Source organism: Prionailurus viverrinus, chromosome C2 (assembly GCF_022837055.1).
Source record: "Prionailurus viverrinus isolate Anna chromosome C2, UM_Priviv_1.0, whole genome shotgun sequence".
NCBI lineage: Eukaryota > Metazoa > Chordata > Mammalia > Carnivora > Felidae > Prionailurus > Prionailurus viverrinus.
The window spans coordinates 144,239,305-144,249,073 of NC_062569.1; the positions used below are offsets into that span (position 1 = coordinate 144,239,305).

General features: G+C 43.0%; 1 protein-coding gene across 2 annotated transcripts in view; it reads left to right on the forward strand.

Annotated features, from left to right (window-relative positions):
- The window catches only part of BACH1 (BTB domain and CNC homolog 1), a 43,795-nt gene extending 37,074 nt beyond the window's left edge, over positions 1 to 6,721 (forward strand). For both annotated transcript variants that reach the window (XM_047875436.1, XM_047875435.1), the window contains exon 5: positions 3,113 to 6,721. In XM_047875436.1, the coding sequence (XP_047731392.1) occupies positions 3,113 to 3,568 (456 nt within the window). In that variant the 3' untranslated portion in view covers positions 3,569 to 6,721. The remainder of the gene's footprint in view (positions 1 to 3,112) is intronic.
- Positions 6,722 to 9,769: the final 3,048 nt, after the last annotated feature.

A 9,769-nucleotide genomic window follows, 5' to 3' on the forward strand; every position in this document is an offset into this window, starting at 1 on the left:
GGTCGTATGTTTAGGAGGTGTCCTTAATTAAAGATGTCACGAAGTGATTAAGTCGAATTACTTTTATTTAATGATCAGTTATTTTTTTAAATAGTTATTTATTTATTTAGAGAGTGGGGGAGGGGCAGAGAGTGAGGGAGAGAGAGCGAATCCCAAGCAGGCTCCGTGCCGTCAGCACAGAGCCCAACAAGAGGGCCTGAACTCACGAACCATGAGATCTTGACCTGAGCCGAAGACTCTTGATTGAGTCGGACACTTCACTGCCTGAGCCACCCAGCTGCCCCTTAATAATAAGTTATTAAACTGAATTCTACTGAAGTCAATTTGTGTTTTAAAATTAGAGTGGCCTGGAAAAATCAGCTGACTGCCTAGAAACTTACCTGTGTAGGAGTTAAAAGTGCAGAGGCACAGCTGGGGGCATTTAATTTATAGAACTAATCATGGTGGCATTGCAGGGTTGTACCTGTTGGTTTTAGTTGTTGTAAAGAAAGAAGCAAGACATCTTGTATGGGATGTGCTTGAGGAGTATAGTTATGTCACCCTTTATTTAGTGGGGTGGAAGTCGGGAGAATGTTTAAGATTATTGGTGTTTATTTTATTTTTTTTTTTATTTAAAAGAAATTTTTTTTAATGTTTATTTTATTGTTGAGACAGGGAGAGACAGCATGAATGGGGGAGGGTCAGACAGAGAGGGAGACACAGAATCTAAAATAGGCTCCAGGCTCTGAACTGTCAGCACAGAGCCTGACACGGTGCTCGGACTCACGGACTGCGAGATCATGACCTGAGCTGAAGTCAGATGCTTAACCGACTGAGCCACCCAGGTGCCCCAAGATGATCAGTGTTTAAAGAGATAGAAGTTATAAAATATTTGTCATCTCCGTAGTATCTGTAGATTAAGTGGCAGTTCTCATTTCTGGAAAAAAGTTCAGATTTTCATTAATTTGCTTAACCACGTTTAATTTAAAAGACCAGTCAGTAGTTAAAATTTCGTCTGTTGCTATTTAAAATTTTTTTTTTCAACGTTTATTTATTTTTTTTGGGACAGAGAGAGACAGAGCATGAACGGGGGAGGGGCAGAGAGAGACAGAGCATGAACGGGGGAGGGGCAGAGAGAGAGGGAGACACAGAATCGGAAACAGGCTCCAGGCTCTGAGCCATCAGCCCAGAGCCCGATGCGGGGCTCGAACTCACAGACCGCGAGATCGTGACCCGGCTGAAGTCGGACGCTTAACCGACTGCGCCACCCAGGCGCCCCTCGTCTGTCGCTATTTAGAAAGGAAACTCATCCCAACTTTGATAGAGGAGTCTATGGCTGAGTATTGTTGTGACTGAGGGAAAATACTTCTTATTTTCTTCTGGAAGCTTTGTTTACGTCCTCATTTGGATTGGCTTCTAGGAGGTCATAAAAAAAAAGTGGGTGCCGATTCCAGTAAATGTGTTCCTTCTTGGGTAGGTAGTAGTAAGCACAGGTCGTGCCCTCTAGGCACCTGCAGACTCATTTTACCAGAAGCCTACAACTGACAAACGTTCTGTTACCAAAAGTATATTTCTCTTCTGTTCTGTTACCAAGAACATTGGTCTTGGTTTTACTTATTTATTCATTTGTATATAAAAATGTATATATTTTTGACCCATACCTGTATTTTCAAAACAGAACAGTTGTGTAAAGATCTGAACAAATTGGAGAATACTTGACAAGGTAAAATTTACTATAGGACTCTGTATTCACCACACATTTTCTCAAAATAGTAGATGGCCTTGAGATATTTAAACACCTAACTCTCAGTAACTGGGTTCACATACAATTTTTTAAGAAAAAGTTTTATGTGAAACAGTAGCAGCACTTTTATATAAAGCAAATTTCCTTTTACCCTTTTAGCTGTTTTTGTTCCAGAAAAGAATCTATTTAAAGGATGGTCATTGCGCATTATCATTCTGAGACAACCTGCCTCAATGTTAGCTTGCAACCTCTGTTCTCCAGAGCCTGTCAGTGGGCAGAAAGCCAAGAGAGCTGTCATAAATTTCACGGGAGAAACCTGTGACCGTCTACCAACATTTATTTACTCTTTGCTTATAAATAGCTTGATTATTTGGTTTCCTAGCTCATCCTAGGTAAGCAGCACTGCAGCGGTAGAATAGGAAGGATAAGGTGGGACACTGATGGAAAAAGCCTTAGCAGCAGCAGCAGCAACAAGTGATGGTGGACAGAAATGCAGGAACCAGGAAAAGTTTGAAAACATCCTGTGGCAGGCGTTCCTACAGGGATAAAAGCTTTAAATAGTAATCATAACAGGAACAAAAATAATAAATAAGAGACACAAAGTTCATCCCCAGGTTCTTCACACCTTAGTAACTCAGTTAGTACACACTTAGTACACACTTAATACACACACTTATTAAGCTCTCAGTCCCATCTATAAAATGGGTGTAATATTACTTAAATCAACAGAGTCATGGTGTGAATGATGTGGTTGAGACTGCATATTTGAAAGCATTTAGCACAATATCTGGGACAAAGCAAATGCTCAACAAATGTTGGTCATGGTTAGAATCCTGCAGGGAGCGGAGCTGCTGTACTTGTGACCGGTGTACTCGTACTTTTTTTGGTTGTTTTCCATCGCAAATGTATGGTCCACTTGTGTTTACAATCTGTAAATCCAAAAAGCTCTGAAAACCTGGCAAGTTTGTCATAAACTGTTTTGACTGGAAAAAAAAAAAAACAAAAAAAACAAACCTGACACCAGGCTGTTGTCAAGTCTTTCTTTCTCCTACTATGTGCGTTATTTGGTATTTTAATGTGTTTTATTTAGAAACGTAAAGATGTCTGACCGTGGGGTACCGCCCCAGACCCTGCTGGAGGGAGTACATGTGCATCCGTATTGTCTTTCTAAAATCTGAAAAACTCTGAACCCCAAGATACATCAGAGTTTTGGATGAGGGATTATGGGCCTCTGGGTTATTTAAAAAATTTTTGTATTGAGTTGGAAGTAGAAGTCCCTGGTGGTCTCATTTAATGAGGAGACCCAGGAGATACGAATGTTTGGTTACTTGAGAAATGTCGACTGAGCTACTAAACACAAGTCCTTGTATTCTCTTTCCCATCTCACAGCAAAATGAAAAGGAGAGCTTGCTGAAAGAAAGAGATCACATTTTGTCAACTCTGGGTGAGACGAAGCAGAACCTAACAGGACTTTGCCAGCAAGTCTGTAAAGAAGCAGCTCTAAGTCAAGAACAAATACAGATCCTCGCCAAGTACTCTGCTTCAGATTGCCCACTTTCATTTTTAATTTCCGAAAAAGAAAAAAGTACTCCTGATGGCGAACTTGCGTTACCGTCGATTTTGAGTTTACCTGAGGGGCCCGCCGCTTCACTCCCTGCCGGGGAGCCAAGCCCTCGCCATCCCCATCCCGGCCCGAAGGGCGGGGGGTCTGCGGGCTGTGCCCCCGGCGAGTCCCGGCTTCCTGCCGCCCCCGAGCAGGCCGGGCCTTCGGAACCGTGCCGGCAGGGGGGCGGCATCTCGGACTTCTGCCAGCAGATGACTGATAAATGTACTACTGATGAGTAAACGCGCATTCACTTCCGGCACACCGTCTCGTTTTCCGCTGCAGTTTTGACGTCTTAAGAGCAAAATACAGCCTCTGACTCTTAACAGCGTTGGTTATTGGCCCCCGCTGGCTTTGCTGTTAAGGGAATTCCTCTGAAGGCAACCCTGACTTTCCCCTGATTTCCACGAGATGCACAAATTACATGCCTCCCGGATCGTGAAAACTCACATGTGAAACTGTCCTAAGGCTTTAAAAACTCCGTTTTAAAGAACAATCACTATTGGTAGTAACTGTTCCCATATGCAAAGTGAATTGGACAGTGAAAACTGCAGCGTGTCAAAAGTTTAACAGCTTGAAGCGTCTGCAGAGAGTTCCTGCTAAGGAAGTGGCCTGCACAAGTTTCAGAACCTGACCTTTCGCACGACGGCGGTTTAAAAGAAAATGCCTCCCCGAGTAAGGCCGGTAGAGCTCCGCCGTGTGTTGAAGTGGATGTCAGCCGTCTGAAGACTTGTGCAGAATTGCAGGGTGAGGAGGACAGTGTCTCGCCCGAATCCTGGAGCTTTGCTCTTCTCCCACCGACGCCAGGGCTGGCTTGGCCTGCACCGCGACTCCTCAGCTACGTCGGGAATACGCAGGACACAGAGGCACGCGGTTGGCCCGGGCAGAGGCTTCTGCTCCTCCCTCCTCGGGGTCGACCTCAGAAATGCTGGCGGCATCAACAGTAGACAAGTGTCATTCTCCCCCCTTCCTTTCTTTCTCTGCAGTCTCTACCACATCTGGGTCCACCGTGATCTTTCTGGTTCCTGACATTCTTTTCCTTCTGGAAGAAGTACGACTTGGGACACAGGCATGAGGGGGCACGCCGGCAGCCCTGTCGTGGCCTCCCTGGACTCCCGGAGGGCTGCCCCAGACACCAGGCGCTCTGCCTTCCCGCCACGGGTCACGACCCCTGCAAGAAAAGCAGACCTCGTGGGGAAAGAACACTGCTTACGTTTGTCAGGAGCGGCAGTTCATTTTTCATCCTATTTCCGAAGTCCTGTGGTTTACTTGTAAACAGCATTATTGTAGAGGAAAACGTATCTACACACAGCCGTGCAGGTTTGTGAAATAGGACGAAGTTCAGTCTCGTTCCATTGTGGGTTTGGATCTGGAAACCAGACTTAATCTCTTTCCCTTCCCCGGATCTGGTGTATAAGGGCACACAAATCACTTTGACTTGGGCATTTCGTGATCGGTCTTTGTGTTCACTCAGTCCCGTTTTAAAATAAAGCTTTTATAGTCCCAGCACTTACCCCCCCCAACATTTTGCAGTGGCTCTCAGCCATTCTGGTGTTTGAGAGTCCAGTAAACCTACAGAGTATGAACCTTCTCAACAGTGTTTTAAAGAAATTGCATATATTCACATTGGTAGAACCTAGTTTTAAAGGGTACACAGGAGTAGTTTATCATGTTTGGATTGGAAAAGTACTTAATTTTACCAAGATCAGATACCTGAGAGAGAGGCTTAGCAACTGCATCCCGAGTCTGGTGAAGGGCCTGTGTAGCTACCGTGGGAGCCCAGCATCCACAGCAGCAAGTCTAGCAAGTAGACCTTAGTCGTGACAGCATATGGGGACCAGAGTTCATATTTCGGAGTAATTTATCAAATGTTACCCTTTCCGATGGGTGCGCGGGGGAGATATTGCTAGTATGTTTTCAGTGATTTGTATGTTATCTCTGTTATTGACTTAGTTGTAAGACAAAACTAGTTGAGCTTGTTTATTTTCTAGAAGCTTTTATAAGAGTGCTTAAGAACTTGTCAGGGAGAATAATTCTATGATAGTGCATCCCATACTACAGAAGAATCGCGTGGGCATACCTAGAGAGAGAGAGAGAGAGAGATAGGTAGATAGATAATATCCCCTTGTAGCTAGCTCTCTGATACTTGTAATTTAAAATTTTAACTCCAAAATATAAAATAATATAAAAACTTTTCTGGTTTACAAAATGTAAAATCTTATACAAAACCAGTGGAATCCTTGATTTCCTACCTCAGTGTCCACTCAACTGTCATATCAGTTTGTGTATGTGCAAATGTCACATAACCTTTTGCTTTAACTGCTACTGTAAATAACTGCTCTGAAAGGTTACTTAATATTTTATGATACATCCTAGTTGTCTCAGAACTTAAATATGATTTTTAAGACACTTGGTTTAGATTTCTGTCTACATATAAATAGTTTAGCATTAAGGGTTTATTTTGATGATATTCTGATTATTGGCCAAGTGTGATATTTTGTAAAATACAGCATTACTTTTAATAGCCAGCATGTAATACAAGTAACTACACTACCTCATACCTACATGATTTTCAAATTGTAATACAGAGGGACAGAGAGATAAAGGATTTTATCTTTGTTTTTCAGCCATAAGGTAGGGAAATTTTCTATATATTGCATAGCATTACACATTTATGCCTATTTTAACATTAACTTCTAAAGAAGTTTTTTTCTAAGAAAGTTTGTTATGATTTTTTTTTTTTTTTTTTTTTGGCTGCCGAAGACAAGTGACAGGATTATGTGTATACAGTGTATATCTTTTCCTTCATGCAGAATTCTGGAAAGGTTTTTTTCAGTTTGTATATTGCATATTTACATGATCATTGTTCCTTATTTTATGAATTAGCCTTCACAATGATTGGTGATTTTTAAAAAACTGTTATGTCTAACTCCATAAAATAATATTACCTTAAAATTGTTTTCGTTATTTGAATGCTACGACTATAGCAAATAATTTGTTGTTAAATTATTACATTCAAAACAAATATGGTTATAAATTAAACCTTGGTTCTCCATCTGTAAATTTTATAACCTAACATAGCTTAATGCTTAACCAATTTTAAATAAGGAATTAAATATATTTGTTGCAGTAGACAATACAGGTTGCATGTGGACACTTTGCCACATTAACAACTTGGGGAAAAAAGTCAAACAAATAAATGGCAATGCTATATTGAATTCTCAGGTCAACTTTTTTCAGTTTTGAAACATCTATTTTGAATCTGTAAATATTTTAAGTGTTTTATTAGGCATGTAATAAACTATTCTTTGAAATCTATTGGGCAGATTGAAAATACAAAGCCATATGGTAAAAAATGGCATACTGATGGTGAAATAAACAAATAATAACATCTATTGATTTTTTTTTGTATCTTTCATAACATAATTTTCTAATAATGCAATAAAACCACTAAATTTATATATCCTGATCCTGTTAAGATTATGTTTCATTAAAAGGCAACTTTCATAGTATTTAATTTACATTCTTCCTAATGTGCTTATCCAAATGTAGCAAAACCATAAATGTTAGATATTGGTGATAAATTGACAGATAAATAAAATTATTTAAAATTGCTTCTAATTGAATAGAGTTGTACACTCCATATCCGTTTTCTCACCTCTCATGTGAATTTACTAATTTTAGTCTTTTGATCAAAATCAGTATGACTTATGAGAAAATCTCTCCTATTTTATCATGCCTGAAGAAAAATATTCCCATCACTCGGATGGTTAAGGAGGCACAGATTTTAGCCTTGCTACTGTTTTACTTAATCTCAGTCTTTGGATAGAGGTGTAGGGTTTTTTTTTCTCTTTTTTTTGTAAATTTTTATTTTACGTTTTTATTTTATTTTTTTTGAGAGACACAGAGTGCGAGCAGGGGAGGGGCAAAGCGAGGGGAGACAGAATCCGAAGCAGGCTCCAGGCTCTGAGCTGTCAGCCTAGAGCCCCACGCAGGGCTTGAACTCATGAGCCTTGAGATCATGACCTGAGCCGAAGCTGGATGCTCAACCGACTGAGCCACGCAGGCGCCCCATGTAGGGCTTTTTCTGTTTTCAAGACTTATCTACTGAGTCACGTCTACCAGATTCCATCCAACTTCCAACCAGACCTTGTAATCAAGCTTTGAGCAGCTGCTCAGAGCTACCGGCGATCCAGAGCATGGTCTGGACCATGTGAGAAAGAAACAGGTGGTAGGTGAAGTCCACACTGCCGATGGAGGCCGGGTTGTGGGACACAGCTTTATAGCTGCTTTGCCCAGTGAATTTGCTACAAGCGAACTCTGAAGTGAGGCAGACTTGGCAATTTTTAGGCCTGAGAGAGCTACCTCTGAGGGATGGCTTCTTACTTACACGGACTTAAACTATCCAGCGCCAACTGTAGACAAGACAAGTGCACCCGAGGCTGGCCCCGCCACCATTTCCTCCCTGGGCCCCAATGCAGAATGGCATCTGGGGCAACGCATGTAGCGCCCATGACGTTGGCCAGGCACTACTGGTGAAGAGCTGGAACCTGGCTAGCATTCTGTAGCGCATTGGGATCTAGGTGCCTTGAAAGAGCTGGAAAGCAGCACGTACTACTCTTCCCAGGTATGCCTGCAAGCTCTGTGAAGAGTCCTTTCCCCCGGAAATGCCCAGTGGTGCCTGGAGGTTGCCCAGTGGGCTGAGGGCCTGCTGCTGGTGTTAGGGCATCCACAGGCCTGCTGCGGGCAACTTCATTTAATTTATGCCACCTTGCTGCCGCTTTCTCGTGCTCCTTGTGGTCCACCAAAGGGGTCCTTCTTGGGGATGTTCCTGCCAGTTGAATTTAAGTTCACAGGTGGTAGATTCTAGAAAGTGGGCACTGACGGACAGGCATTGGGGGGGAACTGATACAAGGATTCTCTCCATCTGCTGTGCTTATCTCAGATATCACTGAGTGTGGACTACAGCCTTTGGGCATGCTGGGTACTGTGTCCTGGGAATAGAACTTTGAGATATCTGCTCCAATGGCTGGAGATTGGCTGGCTTTCAAAACAGGTGGCACAAATGCGGTGATGGTCTTGTGTGTCTCATTATTAACTCTGAGTCATCAGAGTTAGACTCTTGGCATCGGGCCAGTACAACTTCTGAGTCCCTGAAGGAATGACACTGTCTGTGAGGAGTGACCCACACCTCTGCTGAGGTTTCATGCCTTTTCCTTAGGGGCTCACTCAGCCTTTGCAAAGGCCCAACGAGGGCAGTTGGGATTCCACAGAAAGTCACATTCTGTCAATAAAGCACCATAAGGTCCATGACCCTCCGGATTCAAAATACTCACAGGCTGGTCTAAAACCCCTCACCCAGGCCACCTTCTGAACTGTGAACAGTCACCTGGCCCAATATAAGCCTCCACACGCCATCAAAAATTCCCTGGCCTCCACTATATATCATGGGTCCACACGTTCCAGATCACACGTATTTTACCACCCACATTCTATTCTGATTTTGATTTCTCTGTCTAACATTGCTGCCCACAGGTTTCCAGAGGAGCATTTCAATATTCTTTTCCTGGATTAGGGACAATGAGAGCAATGAAATGAGGAATGGTGGATGGAAAACCAAAATAAAGCCTCAATTTACTGATCAAGAATAGTTAGTTGAAGGAACAGCTTAGAGTGAGAGCCTAGCGGGAAGTCCAGCAGGAGGTAAGTTTGCCACGTTGTTTTGTTTCCTGCTATTAGGAAGTAGCTCCCCCCACCCCCACAGCTCCTGGTTCCCAGGAGAGAGAGACTTTTCCCTGAGCAGCACTGGATGACCCACCTGTACCACCTCTGCTCATCAGTAGGAGGGTATGGGGGGCAGAGGGCAACCACTGCTGTTCTGAGATGGGCATATCCCAAGAGGAAGAATGACCAGGCTGAGCAGATGACAACCAGTAATTCTTCCCAAACTGGTCACCCAGCTAGGTCACCACTTCTCCAGGGACGGAATGAGTAAAAAGGTTAAGATCCATCTCCCAGAAGCAGAAGGTTAGAGGAAGGGGGGTGGGGTGGGTGCGTAGGGCGGGGAAATCATGTAGAAGCAGTGAGTTTTGGACCTTTGAAAGGTTTACAAGAGAAGCATCAAGAAACCCAAACAGAGAAGCCATCCCCACTGAATATCACGGACCCTCCACCCATCCCCCCCTACCTTCCCTTCAGCCCCTGTGGGAACACAGGTTCAAGTTTACAAAGTGTGACCTTGTGCTTAACCACAAACATTTTTTTTTCTTCCCCTCACCTCTATTTTCTACCTTGTTCTTGAAGTATAAATGAAAAGATAATGGAGAAGATTTTGAGAATTGAGCACAGCACATTTCTTTTTCCTTTGAACACAGCCATCTTTTCAGCAGACATTGTCTTCCCCCTCCCCTCTGGGCTCATACTTCATCACTTGTCTAGAAAGC